This window comes from Oncorhynchus masou, chromosome 14, assembly GCF_036934945.1.
Source record: "Oncorhynchus masou masou isolate Uvic2021 chromosome 14, UVic_Omas_1.1, whole genome shotgun sequence".
NCBI lineage: Eukaryota > Metazoa > Chordata > Actinopteri > Salmoniformes > Salmonidae > Oncorhynchus > Oncorhynchus masou.
Window position 1 is genome coordinate 8,693,538 of NC_088225.1, and position 21,597 is coordinate 8,715,134.

The 21,597-nt window shown below is 43.6% G+C and overlaps 1 protein-coding gene across 1 annotated transcript in view; it reads left to right on the forward strand.

Annotated features, from left to right (window-relative positions):
• The window catches only part of LOC135554108 (BAI1-associated protein 3-like), a 32,038-nt gene extending 19,988 nt beyond the window's left edge, over positions 1-12,050 (forward strand). The window contains exons 23-33 of the mRNA XM_064986166.1: positions 258-353; positions 1,563-1,778; positions 8,058-8,126; positions 8,277-8,356; positions 8,526-8,634; positions 9,204-9,278; positions 9,376-9,459; positions 9,825-9,945; positions 10,063-10,186; positions 10,348-10,553; positions 10,932-12,050. Of these exons, the coding sequence (XP_064842238.1) occupies positions 258-353; positions 1,563-1,778; positions 8,058-8,126; positions 8,277-8,356; positions 8,526-8,634; positions 9,204-9,278; positions 9,376-9,459; positions 9,825-9,945; positions 10,063-10,186; positions 10,348-10,553; positions 10,932-11,035 (1,284 nt within the window). The 3' untranslated portion in view covers positions 11,036-12,050. The remainder of the gene's footprint in view (positions 1-257; positions 354-1,562; positions 1,779-8,057; positions 8,127-8,276; positions 8,357-8,525; positions 8,635-9,203; positions 9,279-9,375; positions 9,460-9,824; positions 9,946-10,062; positions 10,187-10,347; positions 10,554-10,931) is intronic.
• Positions 12,051-21,597: the final 9,547 nt, after the last annotated feature.

Genomic DNA, 21,597 nt, shown 5'->3' on the forward strand with positions numbered 1-21,597 from the left:
ACACACACACACACACACACACACACACACACACACACACACACACACACACACACACACACACACACACACACACACACACACACACACACACACACACACACACACAAGTGCATGCTTTCACACACGCTACACGTTCAGAGACAGTGTAAGAAGCTCTACAATCACAAACAACCAGAGCAGAAAGAAAATAATGCAAATTGAGGGTTTCACTCTCGATGATGATGATGGTGAGTGAGATGTTGTCTGTGTTGCAGAATTTCTGCAGCGAGGCCGTGTGTTACTCAGAGATGATAAAGCGCAAGATTGAGAGGAGCCAGCAGGGTCGAGACATCAAGAGCCTGACAGTGCAGGTAACGCCTGTGGGAAGGCAGGAAGGAAGGGGGGCTTCAGGATGATGTGGGAAGTAAATGTCAGCGAGCGTTCTTTCCCTGGCAACACAAAGACGTCAGCGGGTTGTCCGCAGCATAATATGTTTGGTCTACTTCAGTGGAAGCTGCTTAGAGGAGAACGGATCATAATAATGGTTGGAATAGAGTAAATGGAATGGTATCATAAACATGGTTTTCATGGGTTTGATCCCATTCCATTCACTCCATTCCGTCCATTAGAATCCATTCCAGCCACTATTATGAGCCCTCAGCAGCCTCCACTAGTCTACTTACCGTCTTGCCTCTTTTCATTGTCAATCATTTACTCTCTCCCCCAATCCCCTACCTGCCTCTTTTCATTGTCAATCATTTACTCTCTCCCCCAATCCCCTACCTGCCTCTTTTCATTGTCAATCATTTACTCTCTCCCCCAATCCCCTACCTGACTCTTTTCATTGTCAATCATTTACTCTCTCCCCCAATCCCCTACCTGACTCTTTTCATTGTCAATCATTTACTCTCTCCCCCAATCCCCTACCTGACTCTTTTCATTGTCAATCATTTACTCTCTCCCCCAATCCCCTACCTGACTCTTTTCATTGTCAATCATTTACTCTCTCCCCCAATCCCCTACCTGACTCTTTTCATTGTCAATCATTTACTCTCTCCCCCAATCCCCTACCTGACTCTTTTCATTGTCAATCATTTACTCTCTCCCCCAATCCCCTACCTGACTCTTTTCATTGTCAATCATTTACTCTCTCCCCCAATCCCCTACCTGACTCTTTTCATTGTCAATCATTTACTCTCTCCCCCAATCCCCTACCTGACTCTTTTCATTGTCAATCATTTACTCTCTCCTCCAATCCCCTACCTGACTCTTTTCATTGTCAATCATTTACTCTCTCCCCCAATCCCCTACCTGACTCTTTTCATTGTCAATCATTTACTCTCTCCCCCAATCCCCTACCTGCCTCTTTTCATTGTCAATCATTTACTCTCTCCCCCAATCCCCTACCTGACTCTTTTCATTGTCAATCATTTACTCTCTCCCCCAATCCCCTACCTGCCTCTTTTGTTTTAGCCCTGCCTCTTTTTCGTCCTTTGTTTCCTTCAAACACCCTCGACCTTTCCTCTGGCTTTCTCTTCTTCCCTCTACTAATGTACTTCCTGGATCTTGGTGTGGGCTAGCTGTGCATCGCCCTGAACAACACAGAGCATGTGCGTGTGTTCCTGGGCCACCTGCCTCGGGACCTGGACTGGCAGGGCGTGGAGCAGGCCATGGAGGAGTCTTGCGGGGCAGAGGGGAAGGAGCAGGTCAACAAGGCCCTGAACGGACAGCTCTACAACGTGGATGCGGACCTACAGAGGGAGGCCAAGCGCCTCATCACCCACCTCACAGACAAGGTTCCTCCATCTCACTAAACTGTCCTCTCTGTCAGTCATACTTAGTAACCAGTCATCAAATCAAATTCGTCACATGCGCCGAATACAACCTTACAGTGAAATGCTTACTTACGAGCCCCAAACCAACAATGCAGTTTAAAAAATAAATAAAAATAAACATTATTGAATAAGAATAAGAAATAAAAGGAACAAGTAAATTAAAGAGCAGCAGTAAAATAACAATAGTGAGACTATATACAGAGGAGTACCGGTGCAGAGCAGAGTCAATGTGCAGGGGCACCGGTTAGTCGTGGTAATTGAGGTAATATGTACCTGTAGGTAAAGTTATTAAAGTGACTATGCATAGATGATAACAACAGAGAGTAGCAGTGGTGTAAAAAGGGGGGGGGGGGGCAATGCAAATAGTCTGGGTAGCGACTGTCTTGGTGTGCTTGGACCATGTTAGTTTGTTGGTGATGTGGACACCAAGGAACTTGAAGCTCTCAACCTGCTCCACTACAACCCCGTCGATGAGAATGGGGGTGTGCTCAGTCCTCTTTTTCCTGTAGTCCCCAATCATCTCCTTTATTTTGATCACATTGAGGTAGAGGTTGTTGTCCTTGCACCACACAGCCAGGTCTCTGACCTCCTCCCTATAGGCTGTCTTGTAGTTGTCGGTGATCAGGCCTACCACTGTTGTGTGATCGGCAAACTTATTGATGGTGTTGGAGTTGTGTCTGGCCTTGCAGTCATGAGTGAACAGGGAGTACAGGATGGGACTGAGCACGCATGCCAGAGCGGGCCCCTGTGTTGAGGATCAGCATGGTGGATGTGTTGTTACCTAACCTTACCACCTGGGGGCGGCCCGTCAGGAAGTCCAGGATCCAGTTCCATAGGGAGGTGTTTAGTCCCAGGGTCCTGAGCTTAGTGATGAGCTTTGATGGCACTATGGTGTTGAACGCGGAGCTGTAGTCAATGAACAGCATTCTCACATAGGTGTTCCTTTTTCCCAGGTGGGAAAGGGCAGTGTAGAGTGCAATAGACATTGCATCATCTGTAGATCTGTTAGGGCAAATTGGAGTGGGTCTAGGGTTTCTGGGATAATGGTGTTGGTGTGAGCCATGGCCAGCCTTTAAAAGCACTTCATGGCTACAGACGTGTCATTTAGGCAGGTTACCTTAGTGTTCTTGGGCACAGGAACTATGGTTGTCTGCTTAAAACATGTTGGTATTACGGACTCAGACAGGGAGAGGCTGAAAATGTCAGTATTTTTGTATTTGTATTTATTATGCATCCCCATTAGCTGCTGCCAAAGCAGCAGCTACTCTTCCTGGGGTGCAGCAAAATTAAGGCAGTTTATACAATTTTAAAACATTACAATACATTCACAGATTTCACAACACACTGTGTGTCCTCAGGCCCCGACTCCACCAATACCACATATCTACATTACTAAATCCGTGTGTGTGTGTGTGTGTGTGTGTGTGTGTGTGTGTGTGTGTGTGTGTGTGTGTGTGTGTGTGTGTCTGTGCCAATGTTTGTGTTGCTTCACAGCCCCCGCTGTTTCATAAGGTGTTTTTTTAATCTGTTTTTTAAATCTAATTTTACTGCTTGCGTCAGTTACTTGATGTGGAATAGAGTTCCATGTAGTCATGGTCTATGTAGTACTGTGTGCCTCCCATAGTCTGTTCTGGACTTGGGGACTGTGAAGAGACCTCTTGCCGCATATCTTGTGGGGTATGCATGAGTGTCCGAGCTGTGTGCCAGTAGTTTCGACAGACAGATCAGTGCATTCAACATGTCAATACCTCTCATAAATAAAAGTAGTGATGAAGTCAATCTCTCCACTTTCAGCCAGGAGAGATTGACATGCATATTATTAATATTAGCTCTCTGTTCTGTGTACATCCAAGGGCCAGCCGTGCTGCCCTGTTCTGAGCTAATTGCAATTGCAAAGTCCTTTTTTGTGGCACCTGACCACACGACTGAACAGTAGTCAAGGTGCGACAAAACTAGGGCCTGTAGGACCTGCCTTGTTGATAGTGTTGTTAAGAAGGCAGAGCATCACTTTATTTTAGACAGACTTTTCCCCATCTTAGCTACTTCTGCATCAATATGTTTTGACCAGGACAGTTTACAATCTAGTGTTACTCTAAGCAGTTTAGTCATTTCAACTTGCTTAATTTCCACATTATTTATTACAATATTTAGTTGAGGTTTAGGGTATTAGTGTTTATGTTCCAAATACAATTATTTTAGTTTTTTGAATATTTAGGGCTAACTTTGTAACGATCTTCTTCATCTGAGGAACAGGAATAGAAAGGCTCAGACCAATATGCAGCTTGGTATGTGTCCATGTTAAATTGATTACAACTGAACACAAAATAACAAATGTGAAACAATGAAAATCGAAACAGTTCTGAATGGTCAAAACACAGAAAAAAAATACCCACAAATCATACTGGGAAAACAGGCTGCCTAAGTATGGTTCTCAATCAGAGACAACGATTGACAGCTGCCTCTGATTGGGAACCATGCCAGGCCAAACACAGAAATACAAAACCTAGAATACAAAACCTAGAATGCCCACCCCAACTCACGCCCTGACCAAACTAAAACAAAGACATAAAAAAGGAACTAAGGTCAGGACGTGACAAACTTATTCCTTGCCACCCACTCTGAAAATAACTGCAGCTCTTTGTTGAGTGCTGCAGTCATTTCAGTCGCTGTAGTAGCTGACGTGTATAGTGTTGAGTCATCCGCATACATAGAAACTCCGGCTTTACTCAAAGTCAGTGGCATGTCATGAGTAACAATTGAAAAAAGGGGCCTAAACAGCTACCCTGGTGAATTCCTGATTCTAACTGGATTATATTTGATAGACTTCCATTAAAGAACACCCTCTGTGTTCTGTTAGACAAGTAACTCTTTATCCACATTATAACAGGGGGTGTAAAGCCATAACACATGTGTTTTTCCAGCAGTAGATTATGATCGGTCATGTAAAAAGCTGCACTGAAGTCTAACAAGACAGCCCGCACAATCATTTTATCATCGATTTCTCTCAGATAATCATCAGTCATTTGTGTAAGTGCTGTGCTTGTTGAGTGTCCTTCCCTATAAGCATTCTGAAATTCTGTTGTCAATTTGTTTACTCTAAAATAGCATTGTATCTGGTCAAAAGCTATTTTTTTCAGGAAGTCTACTAAGGGATGCTAACAGGCTGATTAGTTGACTATTTGAGCCAGTAAAGGGGGCTTTGCTATTCTTGGGTAGTGGAATGACTTTAGCTTCCCTCCAGGCCTGAGGGCACACACTTTTTAGTAGGCTTAAATTGAAGATGTGGCAATATTGTCTGCTATTATCCTCAGTAATTTTCCATCTAGATTGTCAGACCCTGGTGTCTTGTCATTGTTGATAGACAACAATCATCTTTTCACCTCTTCCACACTGACTGTACGGAATTCAAAAGTACAATTCTTGTCTTTCATAATTTGGTCTGATATATTTGGATGTGTAGCGTCAGCTTTTGTTGCTGGCATGTCATCTCTAAGTTTGCCTATCTTGCCAATGAAAAAGTAATTCAAGTAGTTTGCAATATCAGTGGGCTTTGTGATGAATGCGACATCTGATTCAATAAATGAAGGAGCTGAGTTGGCTTTTTTCCCCCAAAAAATTGAAGGTGCCCCAAAGCTTTTTACTATCATTTTTTATATAATTTTTCTTTGTTTCATAGTGTAGTTTATTTTTCTTTTTTCTTTAGTTTAGTCACATGATTTCTTAATTTGAAGTACATTTGCCAGTCAGTTGGGCTACCAGACTTAATTGCCATACCTTTTGCCTCAACCCCCTCAACCATACACCCTTTCAATTCCTCATCAATCCAAGAGGATTTAACAGTTTTACAGTCATTTTCTTAATGGGGGCATGCTTATTACTAACTGGAATAAGTATTTTCATAAATGCGTCAAGTGCAGCATCTGTTTGCTCCTCATTACACACCACAGACCAGCAATTATGATTTACATCAACATATGAATGACGACAAAACTTATTGTATGACCTCTTATACACTATATTAGGCCCAGCCTTTGGAACTTTGATTTTCCTAGATATGGCTATTATATTGTGATCACTATATCCTATGGATTTGGATATTGCTTTAAAGCAATACATTTTGATGATTTAATTCCTGTGCTGTTTGTAACCACCCTGGTAGGTTGACTGACAACCTGATCCAGGTTGCAGGCACTGTGTAACGGCGTTCTTCGTTTGTCAAAAGAGAGTCGGACCGAAATGCAGCGTGTTGGTTACTCATGTTTTTAATGAAGAAAAAACGGAACTATACATGAAATAACTAATAAATACAAAACAACAAAACGGAACGTGAAACCTAATTATAGCCTATCTGGTGAAACTACACAGAGACAGGAACAATCACCCACGAAATACAAAGTGAAACCCAGGCTACCTAAATACGGTTCCCAATCAGAGACAACGAGAATCACCTGACTCTGATTGAGAACCGCCTCAGGCAGCCAAACCTATGCAACACCCCTACTCAGCCGCAATCCCAATAACAAAAAAAAACCACTACGAAATACAACAACATAAACCCATGTCACACCCTGGCCTGACCAACTAATTAACGAAAACACAAAATACTAAGACCAATACTAAGACCAAGACACACTGGTTACAGTTGGAAGTTTTTTCCTGAGTGAGCAGCTTGATGAAAGCCAGTCAATAAATTGAATACATTAAATTAAATAACCCAGAAAATATTATTCTCTGATGATATCACATACATTATCAAGCATTTCACACATATTATCCAGATACTGACTGTTAGCACTTGGTGGTCTATAGCAGCTTCCCACAAGAATGGGCTTGAGGTGAGGCAGATGAACCTGTAGCCATATTAGTAACATTACATCCTCTCTAAGCTTTACAGGAATGTGGTTCTGAATATAAACAGCAACACCTCCTCCGTTGGCGTTTCTGTCTTTTCGGTAGATGTTATAACCATGTATTGCTACTACTGTATCATCAAAGGAATTATCTAAGTGAGTTTCAGAGATAGTCAGAATATGAATGTCATCTGTTACAAGCAAGTTATTGACTTCATTCTTAGGATACATATGTTAATATGGGCTATTTTTTAGCACTTTTCTGGGTTGCTTGATTGTTTTTAATGTTTTACTGGGAGCTTATCAGAGGTAGACTTACTCATGTTATTTACATTGGAGCTGATAGTGCAGGGTGAGCTGCATAAAGTGGTCTTGCTACTATTGCACACCGCCTCAGTGCTAACAGTGTAACTGTTTTATAGGCTCATGATTACTGCTTACAATAGCTGTAGGACAAACAGATGTGTTCGGTGCAATTAGGGGTACATACATTTAATGACTTACATTGTGTTTGCCAATGCCCCTAAGATCATGTACATTTGATGCAGCATTATGATGCAGCATTATACCTACAATGCTAGGGATTAACTGAGCTGGTCCTGGATCATTTACCAGTCATTGTTTCATCACAGCCTTGAAATGCGTGGACAGAGTTCAGGAGCCAAGATGATTTGGATGGACTCCGTCATTACTGTAGAGTATCTTCTGTTTCAAGAAGGTGTCAAAGTTATCAATAAAAGTGACTCCAGCAGAGCTGCAGTAGTCTTTTAGCCAGAGGTGTAATGCCAGCCGTCTGCCGAATCTTTCACACCCACTGAGCAACGATGGTATTGGACCTGAAATTATTGGCCGTTTTTTGGAGTCTTTTAATGTTAAAATCAGTTCTTTAAAATCAATATTCAAATGTTCCGAGCTAGTCCTCCTTATGTCGTTTGACCCCACATGAGCTACGACAGTGTTAGCTGACCAACTGGAAAGGGTCAGTGAAGACACTCGCCAGTTGGTCAGCTCATGCTCGCAGTACACGTCCTGGTAATCAATCTTGCCCTGTGGCCTTGTGAATGTTGACACAGGCAAGGGACACAGGCATGCATGTCAATATCAGTTTCTATGAGAACGGGTTACGTAAATTATGTTTTTTGGGGGCGTTTGATGGAGCTTGTTTAGATTGCAAGACGGTCGGGGGTTTCACATTGGTTCCATTGCGTCAGGCAACCTTAATCCAGCACAGCTAAAGTATTTCAAAGAAAACAAATACTATGTGAACCCAGGTTTGGTTACATAATACTGTATGATATAGTATACTAAAATGAGGTCTTGCCTGGTAACCGTTGTCACAATGCCTTGAACAGAGAGGTAATTGTGATATTGTGATATGGTGTGTTTCTAGATGCTTTCAGAGCTGAAGAGGTACCTCCAACACATCAGCCTGTCCCCTGACTCCATCCACAACGATGATGTAAGACTGAACAGTAAATTGTGCTCCGCTTCTGTCATGGAGCAGCAACCTCTCTGCTTTCTTTCTTTGTCCTTTCTGGGTTGGAAGACATTTCCTCAATAAGCTTCCCCCTAAAATGGGACACTGTTCTGTGACATTGTTCTGTTTCAGGCCGTGTCCCCCCTCATGAAGTACTTACGTGACACTTTAGTCATCCTCAGCGAGTCTCTGGTGAAGGAGAATCTGGCTAGGTAATTACCTGCTGTGTCACGTCTTTATCTAGATGAGCATCTTAGACATGCACATAATAACGATACCCCTCTGACACATTATGCTGTACTCCTACTCCTATCTAGCCATTATGATCACTTGACCTACAGCGGATTGTTGTCTAACTGTGTTCTCCTGTCTTCTACACAGAGTTCTCCTCGGCATGTGGGAGCTGCTCCTCAGAATGATCCTAGACACGGTGGCGGAGAACATGGGAGTCCAGGTGGAGTTCTACAACCGCTTCCAGTACACTGTGGAGGTCAGTGGTCTCCTCTCTCTCTCTCTCTCTCTCTCTCTCTCTCTGTGTCTGTCTCTCTCTCTCAGTTAACCACAGAGACAGGGAGAATCAACAGTAGGGGCCTATTTCCCCATCTTCCTCCTCATTTTCTCCATCATCAGCTACTGTATCCTTGCTAATTACTTGTGTGGTATAATTTCCATACCACTGATATTCATCAGGTCTCCCGGCTGCTCAGTCCCTGCTGAGGAGAGTCCCCACCAGAATGGCAATGTGACAGTTCCTGTATTCTAATGGAGCATAGAGCTGGCAAGGGACACACGACAGATTTGGATGAAAAGTCGTGAAAATGCAAAGCTGCGTGGGTAGAACATGTGGTGTGTTCCATGGTGATCTCCTTCTACTGGGGGATTCACGCTGTCAGCGAGGATACATACCGGTCTGCTAATATCCTCTGACATATGCTCCAACCAAAGGCGTTACTTATAGTTACCGCAGCTAATTAGCTAGTCATGCCAGTCGAACAGAGCGGAGTATCAGAACATGTAACCTGAAAACTGAAACTTTCCCCGCCACAATGCTCCTTTCAGGCCCTGGTGCAGTTCTTCTGTGCTGATGGAAAGGGACTTGCCATAGAAGATCTGAAGAACCATGTCGACTACAAGGTGAGAGTACCAAGGGTTTATGTACCATCTAGCCTTTTTTAGTGGGGGTTGTTCAGCTGGTTCCTGACGAGCCCCCTCCCCACTGCTGTTCCTATAGGCTCTTGACGAGGAGCTGAGGCTGAACAAGTGTTCGTCCTTTGAGCTGATCGAGCAGTACTTCCTGGAGAAGATCTCTCAGCAGGTAGTCTGCAGCCTGCTGGGCTGCCACATGTGACTCTGACCCCCAGGCTAGTGTAGTGGGGGAGTGTTGATTAGAGGCTGAAAGATCACAACACATTTTCTTTTTCTTTATCTCTTCAATGCTAATGTGGTCGCTAGCTGTTTTCTGTAACAGCGGTTTATTTTAGAACGCCAGAACAACTTTACAGGCATGTCCACTTACTACAAGCATTTTGCTACACTCGCATTAACATCTGGTAACCATGTGTATGTGACAAATAACATTTGATTGGATGTCCAGGATTCATCATACTGAATGGATGTATAACAATCCAATCAATCAATTATCTGTTCATGTATGAGTTATAATATGGATCTGCCTTTCAGAGAACACTGAAGCACACCCGCTTTGGCCGCGTCAGTGTGAAGTGTTACTATGATGCTTCTGAGCAGAGGCTCACGGTGGAGATCCTGCATGCCGCCGATCTCATTGCCTTGGACGCCAATGGTAAATATCAGAGTTCCATTGGCATGCAGCTCCTTATGCAGAAAGAATGCCAATCCAATCTTCTGTATGAGCCCCTCATTCGTTCCTGTTCCTCTCTCTCTCTCTGGTGCCACACAGGGCTGAGTGACCCCTTTGTCATCGTGGAGCTCTGTCCCCACCACCTCTTCCCCATGGCCAAGAGCCAGCGCACCCAAGTGAAGCTCAAGACTCTGCACCCAGTATTTGATGAGCTCTTCTATTTGTGAGTGTCTAATCTGCCTTCTGTATGCACTAACAGAGAAGGAAATGTTGGGATTGGTGGATGATATGATAATTCCCTCTTGACAGCAGCTAGATTGAAAAGCAAAACATGGAGATGTAGACTTCAGTTTGACTCATTTTCCTCTATCTGCTGTCCCACAGCCATGTCAGCCCAGAGCAGTACAGGCACAGGTTTGCCTGTCTGACGTTTACTGTGATGGACTATGATTGGCTGTCCACCAACGATTTTGCCGGGGAGGCCTTGGCCCCACTCAGTGACTTCTGTTGGCCAGGGAGACCCAACGCCTCAGCGGCCGGAAAGACCATCCAGCCGACCATTCTGCACCTGGCCCGGAACAAACCCAGCGGTAGGGAGCAGGGTTAGGGTCAATTTGATTTCAATTCAGTCAATTAATGAAGTAAACCCCTATTCTAATTCCACGTTTTCCTCATTGAAAAGAATTTAGGAACATTTGAATTGTAATTTCAGTTTACTTCCTGAATTTCCTGAATTGAAAGGAATTGACCCCAACCCTGGAAGGACAGTCCACCAGATAGACTACAGTACATAAACCCACCCCTCTACTCCTCACTGAGAGGGAACGGGTCCCCAGGGAGGAGGGCCTGTTAAGTCTGGGAAAGGTTTCCTATTACTCCTGTCATCCAACCTAGCGACCCGTTCAATCTAAAGGGAATTGTGGCGTTGGATGGATGCACTTATGTCTCTGTTTGATCTCTCCATCCAGAGAAGCCAATCATGAGGATTTTGGACGCACGGACGGGAGACGGAGAGGCTCAGGAGTTTGTGAGGAAGCTAAAGGAGATTGAGAAATCCATGGAAGAAGAGTGAAGCTGTGAGCACTGGTCTGGTGTATTGGTGTATTCTGACTACGTCTTTGCCACATGTGCTCTTGTACTTGTCGTACTACCCGTATGTTTACAATGTTTACAGTTTTCAAATCCTCTTGTACGCGCACTGAAAATGTCATGCCGAACAAAACACAGTGAGGCATGACTTTTTAAATTGGAATACGAATGTCCTGTCTCTCTGCTGTATTTTTATGCCTCAAATCAAATGCTATTTGTCACGTGCGCCGAATACAACAGGTGTAGACTTTACCGTGAAGTGCTTACTTACAAGCCCTTTCCCAACATTGTGGAGTTAAAGAGTAAGAAATATCCAAGGGTCCTATCTGAGAAATCTGAGGAACAGCTTATCCTACAGTGAATATTTTGTTACCGAAGGAGCTCATTGAATGTTATCTTTGTCATATTATCTCTGTTATATTATCTTTGTTGTATTACATCGCTAATGCTTAACTGAATCAAAAACTCATTTGCAACTGATATGTATTCAGTCGAATCATGTGGGTGGATCAATCGTTGAAAACAAATATACTCGAACTACCGTTTCTGAGTATGTGGCGAAGTAGCACAAGGATGTAACACTGCAAGGAAAAGCCATCTGTAGCCAGGTTTTGTAAGTCATCAGAAGGAGTAGTGTCACGTATGGCTGCGTTTACACAGGCAGCCCAATTCTGAAATGTTTCAGATCTTTTCACGCCAGCTCTTTTTCAGAGCTGATCTGATTAGTCGAAAGAAAAATAAGTTAGGGAAAAGAGATCACAATTTGGCTGCCTGTGTAAACGCAGCCTATGTGACACCATCTGTGCTCATTGATGATTGGATGTTTATATCTCTTCAGATTATGAACCATATCCCCGAAGAAAAGAGTGTTAGTCCTCTATTTGTTATATTGTAAATGTGAACTACTTGTCCTTGGATTGTAATGGATTGTGCTGCTGTTCATTGTACCATTCAAATGAAAATGTCTATTAATAAAGCTTGTATTTGGATATGATTCACTCGCTCTTATCACATGTTGTTCTCCTTAGAAAAATATGTTTCCTTCTTTGTAGTGGACTTGCCCATATGACATCAACATGTTGCTCTTCATGTTGCATGAGTCTTCTTCTAAATGGAAACTAAACGGACATATAGTAGCACTAGACATCTGGGAAAAAAACAGTCCTTTGTGTTTAGTTCTAAATGCCAGGATTCATTTTGATTTCTTCCAGACCGAAAGATTCCGTCTCTGTCGGTCTTGTGTCTGCATGTTCTCTCCCTTCTCTGTCTCTTTGTTTTGCTTTTCTCACTCTGTCTATCTCTGCCCTCCCCCCTCTCTAGCTCTCGCTCTCTCGTTTGTCTCTTGTCACTTAGTTTCAAGGCTCACAAAAGGAAACAGCAGATGTCTGTTTACAGGCACTCATTCTCACTCTCTCTCTCTCTCTCTCTCTCCTCACTTCCCTCCGAATGTCATTCTCACTCTCTCTCTCTCTCCTCACTTCCCTCCGAATGTCATTCTCAGATGCAGGCCTGTCTGCTCCCACCACCTCTACCTCCATTATCCTTCCACTCTCCCTCTTCCTCCATAGTGTTCCCTCTATCATAGTCCTCTTCCGGTTCCCCTCTTGACCTTTCAGACCTTCACTCACCTCAAGAGAGCCACCTTGGATGGAAAACACGCTGCTGCACGACCACAGTGACCCCAAAGAGAAACACTCCAGTAATAAGGGCAGCAAGGTTATGTTGATTATGTCCAATCTATCAAATCATAGAAGTCTGAACCACAATGACCCGGTTACATCCCCATCCGCCTACACACAGCCTGACGTGTTGGTGACTGATGGACTTCTGTACTAATATGGGCTAAGTTAGATAGATAGATAGATTGATAGATATAGATCGGTATTGTTTTGATGGATATGTTGGGATGTTTTACAGAGAGAGGGAGTGTTTATTTGGTAATATCAATCAAACAACACCCCACCGCCCAGAAAAAAAAATCACCAAGCCCAATACTGGTATTGGATTGAGTGTGGCCAGTGCTGTGGTGTCTCAGGTGTGATGGGGAGCAGACATTTCATGGTTCTGTAACCCAGACGTCATGCCCTGTGGTCAGAACCTGTTTAATGTAGCTATCATGCCATCTGACAGCTTCAACTTCCTTACCATTCCATTCAGCTTCATTACCATTCCATTCCACAGCCTCACTCTCCCACCCTCTGATTGGTTCACTGTACTGCAACAGGAATCTACACTACAGCTCCAAACCAACAGGCATGCTTGTATTTTGTCGTTTGTTGATGCAGCAACACAGAGAAGCAAAATGAGGGAATTAGATATATAGTATGACCAAATACATTTCTGTAGATTATACATGGCAGGTAGCCTAGTGGTTAGAGCAATGGGCCAGTAACCGAAAGGTTGCTATATGAAATCTCCGAGCTGACAAGGTAAAATCTGCCATTTTGCCCCTGAACAAGGCAGTTAACCCACTGTTCCTAGGCCGTCATTGTAAATAAGAATTTGTTCCTAACTGACTTGCCTAGTTAAATAAATAAGAACATCATTTATTTATTTATTTTATTTCACCTTTATTTAACCAGGTAGGCTAGTTGAGAACAAGTTCTCATTTGCAACTGCGACCTGGCCAAGATAAAGCTTAGCAGTGTGAACAGACAACACAGAGTTACACATGGAGTAAACAATTAACAAGTCAATAACACAGTACAAAAAAAGGCGAGTCTATATACATTGTGTGCAAAAGGCATGAGGAGGTAGGCGAATAATTACAATTTTGCAGATTAGCACTGGAGTGATACATGATCAGATGGTCATGTACAGGTAGAGATACTGGTGTGCAAAATTCTATACAAGGGGTACCAGTACGGAGTCGATGTGCAGGGGTATGAGGTAATTTAGGTAGATATCAATGTAACATTCACACAATTGTTTACCTAACCAGGCAAGTCAGTTAAGAACAAATCCTTATTTTCAATGACGGCCTAGACAGCAGAACAACAGATTTGTACTTTGTCAGCTCGGGGATATAAATTTGCAACCTTTCGGTTACTAGTCCAAAGCTCTAACCACTAGACTACCCTGCCGCCACAATGAGCTAAAGGCTATTGCCATTCAAGGAATGCTGCACATGTGGTGGCCGTATCGCAAAAAGTAAATTAGGCTAATCTATTTTTCAGTGGAGATAAGGATTATTGGGTTGGGTGAGAGGATGCTCAAAACAGCATTTGCTTTAATACCCAGACAGTATGAGATTTAACCACTAGGTGTCCCCATAGTTTCACAAAACACTTTTTAATCAGTTCAATATTCTGACGTTAGGTGGCACATGGCACTATACTTGGTGATCCACGCTGGATCTCTATTGGTTGAACTCATTACTAAGTCACAATAACAGTATGTCTCTGGTCATCCTTGTGTCACTCTACATCTGTGCTGAGTGACAGGCTCGCTGAACCATCCTGCTGGGAGCTCCAAGGTCATCAGGCACCATGGTAACACAGCCTCATCGTCCCACGGCCCCTGACTCAAGGCCTTGCAGAGAGACGAACTACAGCTGGAGGTGGAACTAGAGTGGGGGAGGAACAAGTCTAAAACATTTAGCAGTCAAATGTTGATACAGTAAATCATGTTGATTTACCAAGTATGTTTTGGTGCTATCAAATCAAATTGTATTCATCACATGCTTCCTAAACAACAGGTGTGGACTAACAGTGAAATGCTTACTTATGGGCCCTTCCCAACAGTGCAGAGAGAAATAAAGTAAATTAAAACACATAATAATAAATTAATAATAGATACACAATGAGTTGACTAACTATTTGACAGTCTTATGGTTTGGGGGTAGAAGCTGTTCAGAGTCCTGTTGGTTCCAGACTTGGTGCATCGGTACAGCTTTCCTTGCGGTAGCAGAGAGAACAGTCTATGACTTGGGTGACGGAAGTCTTTGACGATTTTCAGGGCCATCCTCTGACACCGCCTTATATAGAGGTCCTGGATGGCAGGGGGCTCGGCCCCAGTGATGTACTTGGCCATGTGCACTACCCTCTATAGCACTTTGTGGTCGGATGCCAAGCAATTGCCATGCCAAGGGGTGATGCAGCCAGTCAAGATGCTCTCAATGGTGCCGCTGTATAAATCATTTTGAGGATCTGAGGTCCCATGCCAAATATTTTCAGCCTCCTGAGGGGGAAGAGCTGTCTCTCCCCTCAGGCAGTGTCTCATGCTGGTGACAAACCCACTTCCCATCTGGGTAGGGATAGCATTTACCCTACTTGTAGGATATAAGTTGGATTCTATCCACTTCTATTGTGCCCTTCCTGGCATGGTCTATATGGGCCTCTTCAGGGGCTCAAACTCAGTGGAGGTTGAGGTCTTTGAGGGCAAACCAGGAGGACTGTGTCGTATCCTTGTTTCTGCTGGCCCAGCCCTTCACAGGGCTCTGACCCTCCGCAGAGCACACGTATGATGGGAGAGAGAGGGACCACAGTGGGCCTGCTGTGGGTCATGGCCCCCTCTCTACGTGTGTCAGGGACAGACAGCTCCATGGAGAGGACTCCTCCTGAGGCCACAGTAATACAGAACAGATGGAACCAGAGAAGAAGGAGAGATGTGGATACAGTAGCACACACATGAATTACTGTACATTGTGCTATCCTATCATTGCTATCATTGTGTAACCTGTCATACAAATACAGTGCCTTGGGAAAGTATTCAGACCCCTTGACTTTTTCAACATTTTGTTACGTTACAGCCGTGTTCTAAAATGGATTAAATTATTTTTTCCCCTCATCAATTTACACATAATTCCCCATAATGACAAAGGGAAAACAGGTTTTTAGAAATGTTAGCAAATGTATTAAAAAAACAAACAGAAATACCTTATTTACATAAGTATTCAGACCCTTCGCTATGAGACTCGAAAATGAGCTCAGGTGCATCCTGTTTCCATTGATCATCCTTGAGATGTTTCCACAACTTGATTGGAGTCCACCTGTGGTGAATGCAATTGATTGGACATGATTTGGAAAGGCACATACCTCTCTATATAAGGTCCCACAGTTGACAGTGCATGTCAGAGCATAAAAATAAGCCATGAATTATCCATAGAGCTCATGACAGGATCTGGAGAAGGGTACCAAAACATTTCTGCAGCATTGAAGGTCCCCACAGAACACAGTGGCCTCCATCATTCTTAAATGGAAGAAGTTTAGAACCACCAAACTGAGCAATTGGGGGAGAAAGGCCTTGGTCAGGGAGGTGACCAAGAACCCGATGGTCACTCTGACAGAGCTCCAGAGTTCCTCTGTGGAGATGTGAGAGGCTTCTAAAAGGACAACCATCTCTGCAGCACTCCACCTATCAGGCCTTTATGGTACAGTGGCCAGACAGAAGCCACTCCTCAGTAAAAGGCACATGACAGCCTGCTTGGAGTTTGCCAAAAGACACTTAATGGACTCTCAGACCATCAAAACAAGATTCTCTGGTCTGATGAAACCAAGATTGAACTCTTTGGCCTGAATGCCAAGCGTCATGTCTGGAGGAAACCTCGCACCATCCCTATGGTGAAGCATGGTGGTGGCAGCATCATGCTGAGGGGATGTGTTTCAGTGGCAGGGACTGGGAGACTAGTCCGGATTGAGGGAAAGATGAACAGAGCAAAGTACAGACAGATCCTGCTCCAGAGCGCTCAGGACCTCAGACTATGAATGAATGTTTACAACATAGAAACATTTAAGTAATCAAGGTGACAGTGACACATTCAATACCATCTTGCACACTCTTGCCTGCATCAAACTGATCTAGGGTGTAATCATTACATGCATGATAACATTAGAAGCCTCCTCCCTAAGTTTGTTTAAGTCACTGCTTTAGCACTCTGCCAACCCGGATGTCTTAGCCGTGTCTGAATCCTGGCTCAGGAAGACCACCAATAACTCTGAAATCTCCATCCCTAACTACAACATTTTCAGACAAGACAAAACGGCCAAAGGGGGCGGTGTTGCAATCTACTGAAGAGATAGCCTGTTGAGTTCTGTCTTTCTATCCAGGTCTGTACCCAAACAATTTGAACCTCTACTTTTAAAAATCCACCTCTCTAAAAACAAGTTTCTCACTGTTGCTGCCTGCTATAGACCACCCTCTGCCCCCAGCTGTGCTCTGGATACCATATGTGAACTGATTGCCACCCATCTATCTTCAGAGCTCGTGCTGCAAGGTGACCTAAACTGTGACATGCTTAACACCTCGACCATCCTACAATCTAAGCTTGATGCCGTCAATCTCACACAAATTATCAATGAACCTACCAGGTACTATCCCAAAGACGTAAACATGGGCACCCTCATAGATATCATCCTAACCAACTTGCCCTCTAAATACACCTCTGCTGTTTTCAACCAAGATCTCAGCGATCACTGCCTCATTGCCTGCATCCGTAATGGGTCAGTGGTCAAACAACCTCCACTCATCACTATCAAACGCTCCCTGAAACACTTCAGCGAGCAGGCCTTTCTAATCGACCTGGCCCGGATATCGACCTCATCCTGTCAGTAGAGGATGCCTGGTTATTTTTTTTAAATACCTTCCTCGCCATCTTAAACAAGCATGCCCCATTCAAGAAATTTAGAACCAGGAACAGATACAGCCCTTGGTTCTCTCCAGACTTGACTGCCCTTGACCAACACAAAAACATCCTGTGGCATTCTGCATTAGTGTCGTAAAGCCCCCGTGAAATGCAACTTTTTAGGGAAGTTAGAAACCAATATACAGAGGCAGTTAGAAAATCCAAGGCTAGCTTGTTCAAGCAGAAATGTGCTTCCTGCAACACAAACTCAAAAAAGTTCTGGGACATTGTAAAGTCCATGGAGAATAAGAACACCTCCTCCCAGCTGCCCACTGCACTAATGATAGGAAACTCTGTCACCACAGATAAATCCACTGTAATTGAGAATTTCAATAAGCATTTTACGGCTGGCCATGCTTTCCACCTGGCCACCCCTACCCCGGTCAACAGCACTGCACCCCCCACAGCAACCCGCCCAAGCCTTCCCCATTTCTCCTTCTCCCAAATCCAGTCGGCTGATGTTCTGAAAGAGCTGCAAAATCTGGACCCCCACAAATCAGCCAGGCTAGACAATCTGGACTCTCTCTTTCTAAAAATCATCTGCCGAAATTGTTGCAACCCCTATTACTAGCCTGTTCAACCTCTCTTTCGTGTCATCTGAGATTCCCAACGATTGGAAAGCAGCTGCGGTCATCCCTCTCTTCAAAGGGGAGGACACTATTGACCCAAACTACTACAGACCTATATATATCCTACCCTGCCTTTCTAAGGTCTTCAAAAGTTAGTTAGCCAAGTTAGCAAACAGATCACTGACCATTTCGAATCCCACCATACCTTCTTCGCTATACAATCTGATTTCAGAGCTGGTCGTGGGTGCACCTCAGCCACGCTCAAAGTTCTAAACGATATCTTAACCGCCATTGATAAGAAACAATACTGTGCAGCCGTATTCATTGACCTGGCCAAGGCTTTCGACTCTGTCAATCACCACATCCTCATCGGCAGACTCAACAGCCTTGGCTACTCAAATGATTGCCTCGCCTGGTTCACCAACTACTTCTCTGATAGAGTTCGGTGTGTCAAATCGGAGGGCCTGTTGTCCGGACCTCTGGTAGTCTCTATGGGGGTGCCACAGGGTTCAATTCTTGGGCTGACTCTCTTCTCTGTATACATCAATGATGTCGCTCTTGCTGCTGGTGAGTCTCTGATCCACCTCAACGCAGACGACACCATTCTGTATACTTCAGGCCCTTCTTTGGACACTGTGTTAACAAACCTCCAGGGTGAGCTTCAATGCCATACAACTCTCCTTCCGTGGCCTCCAATTGCTCTTAAATAGAAGTAAAACTAAATACATGCTCTTCAACCGATCGCTGCCTGCATCTGTACGCCCATCCAGCATCACTACACTGGACGGTTCTGACTTAGAATATGTGGACAACTACAAATACCTAGGTGTCTGGTTAGACTGTAAACTCTCCTCCCAAACCCGCATAAAACATATCCAATCCAAAATTAAATCTAGAATTGGCTTCCTATTTCGCAACAAAGCATCCTTCACTCATGCTGCCAAACATATCCTTGTAAAACTGACCATCTTACCGATCCTCGACTTTGGCGATGTCATTTACAAAATAGCCTCCAACACCCTACTCAACAAATTGGATGCAGTCTATGCCATCCGTTTTGTCACCAAAGCTCCATATACTACCCACCACTGCGACCTGTACGCTCTCGTTGGCTGGCCCTCACTTCATACTCGTCGCCAAACCCACTGGCTCCAGGTCATCTACAAGACCCTGCTAGGTGAAGTCCAGCCTTATCTCTGCTCGCTGGTCACCATAGCTGCACCCTCCTGTAGCACGCGTTCCAGCAGGTATATCTCACTTGTCTCCCCCAAAGTCAATTCCTCCTTTGGCCGCCTCTCTTTCCAGTTCTCTGCTACCAATGACTGGAACGAACTACAAAAATCTCTGAAACTGGAAACACTTATCTCCCTCACTATCTTTAAGCACCAGCTGTCAGAGCAGCTCACAGATCACTGCACCTGCACATAACCCATCTATAAATAGCCCAAACAACTACCTCTTCCCCTACTGTATTTATTTATTTATTTTGCTCCTTTGCACCCCAGTATCTCTACTTTGCACACTCATCTACTGTCATATCTACCATTCCAGTGTTTAATTGCTATATTGTATTTACTTAGCCACCATGGCCTATATATTGCCTTTTCCTCCCTTATCTCACCTCATTTGCTCACATTGTATATAGACTTATTTTTCTACTGTATTATCGACTGTATGTTTGTTTTACTCCATGTGTAACTCTGTGTTGTTATATGTGTCGAACTGCTTTGCTTTATCTTGGCCAGGTCCTTCTTGGCCAGGAACTTCTTCTCAACTTGTCTACCTGGTTAAATAAAGGTGAAATAAAAACAATTAAAACATGAAAATGAGTCCAACAGTTGCAAACGAGAGTTTCTATTGGACAAATTCAGGTATGTTTATCCCAGTTTCGTTCCATTTGCTTCAGTTTAAGAAACAAATCCGCAGAATGAATACACCCCAGACCCAAACACAGTTCACTTTCATAGCAGCCACATCCAAACAGCATGATCGTTTTGCTCGTTGTAGAATTCCTTCTTGCATCTACGCACTCTCCACCTTTTCCCTTTGCTTGTGGACTTCAGTGCACAACACATCAGCTGTCTGTGACCTGGCGGAAAAACTTTTCCAAGCAAAACCTTCCTATCATAATGACTAATCACTACACACAGCCTACCTACGTCGTTCTAGCTACTAGAACTAACACATTAGTAAACCCGCTACAATCATGAAGCACAGCATACAGTCAGAAAGCAGTTTAGCAGTTACACCAGCAGGCCCCGGTGGCAATAAAATAATAAAAACAAAATATTACATAGCCAGCTAGCTAACATAGCATCCCTCTCTATTTGAGCTGGGTGTTTGAGTAGGCTAAACTAGCTGCATTCACAAGCTAAGTGAAAGTGAACAAAAAATACAAATAAATATAGTTAGCTCTCTCTCCCTCTCTCTTGCTTCTTCTTCATTTTTGAAGAAATTCATTTATTGAAAACTGTCCAACTATTGTCTTTCCCTATCTTTTAGTCAACTATTCACCACATGTAATGCACTGCAGTGCTAGCTAGCTGTAGCTTATGCTTTCAGTACTAGATTCATTCTCTGATCCTTTGATTGGGTGAACAACATCTCAGTTCATGCTGCAGGATTTCTAAAAGGTTGGAGGACGTTCTCTGGAAGTTGTCATAGTTTTTGTGTAAGTCTATTGAAGGAGGTGAGAACAGTGAGCCTCCTAGGTTTTGTATAGAAGTCAATGTACCCAGAGGAGGACGGAAACTAGCTGTCCTCCGGCTACACCGTGGTACTGCCCTACAGAGTGCTATTGAGACTACTGTTGACCTTCATTGCAAAACATTGTGTTTTAATCAATTATTTAGTGACGTGACTATATTTTGTATAGTTTTATCTGAAAATGACAACTTTTATAATGTTTCACTATTTTTATTTTTATGAAATTCACAGAGGTCCTCCCCTTCCTCCTCTGAGGAGCTTCCTCTGATAGCTGCACAAATTAAGCAGTTGAAACACAGGAACAAACAAATCACAGTGGAGGGATTGATTTGAATGTTCTACATGTAGGCTATGATTCCCCCACTTGGAAAACTTGTTGCCATGACGTCATTAAAACCAGCTTTGCCCACTGGGTAGCTAGGCTAGTAGAGTACATACCGTTATGTAAATATGGAAACATATTGGAAACCAAGTGAGTCAAATATCTATATACAGTAAGTTAAACATTCTCTCGTTTTTGAATATATTGAGTTGACTTCATCAGGGACTGTATCACAGGACGCTGGTGAGGGGAGGATGGCTCATAATAACTGAAGGAATGAAGTGAATGGAATTATATCAAACACACTGAAAACATTTGTTTGATAT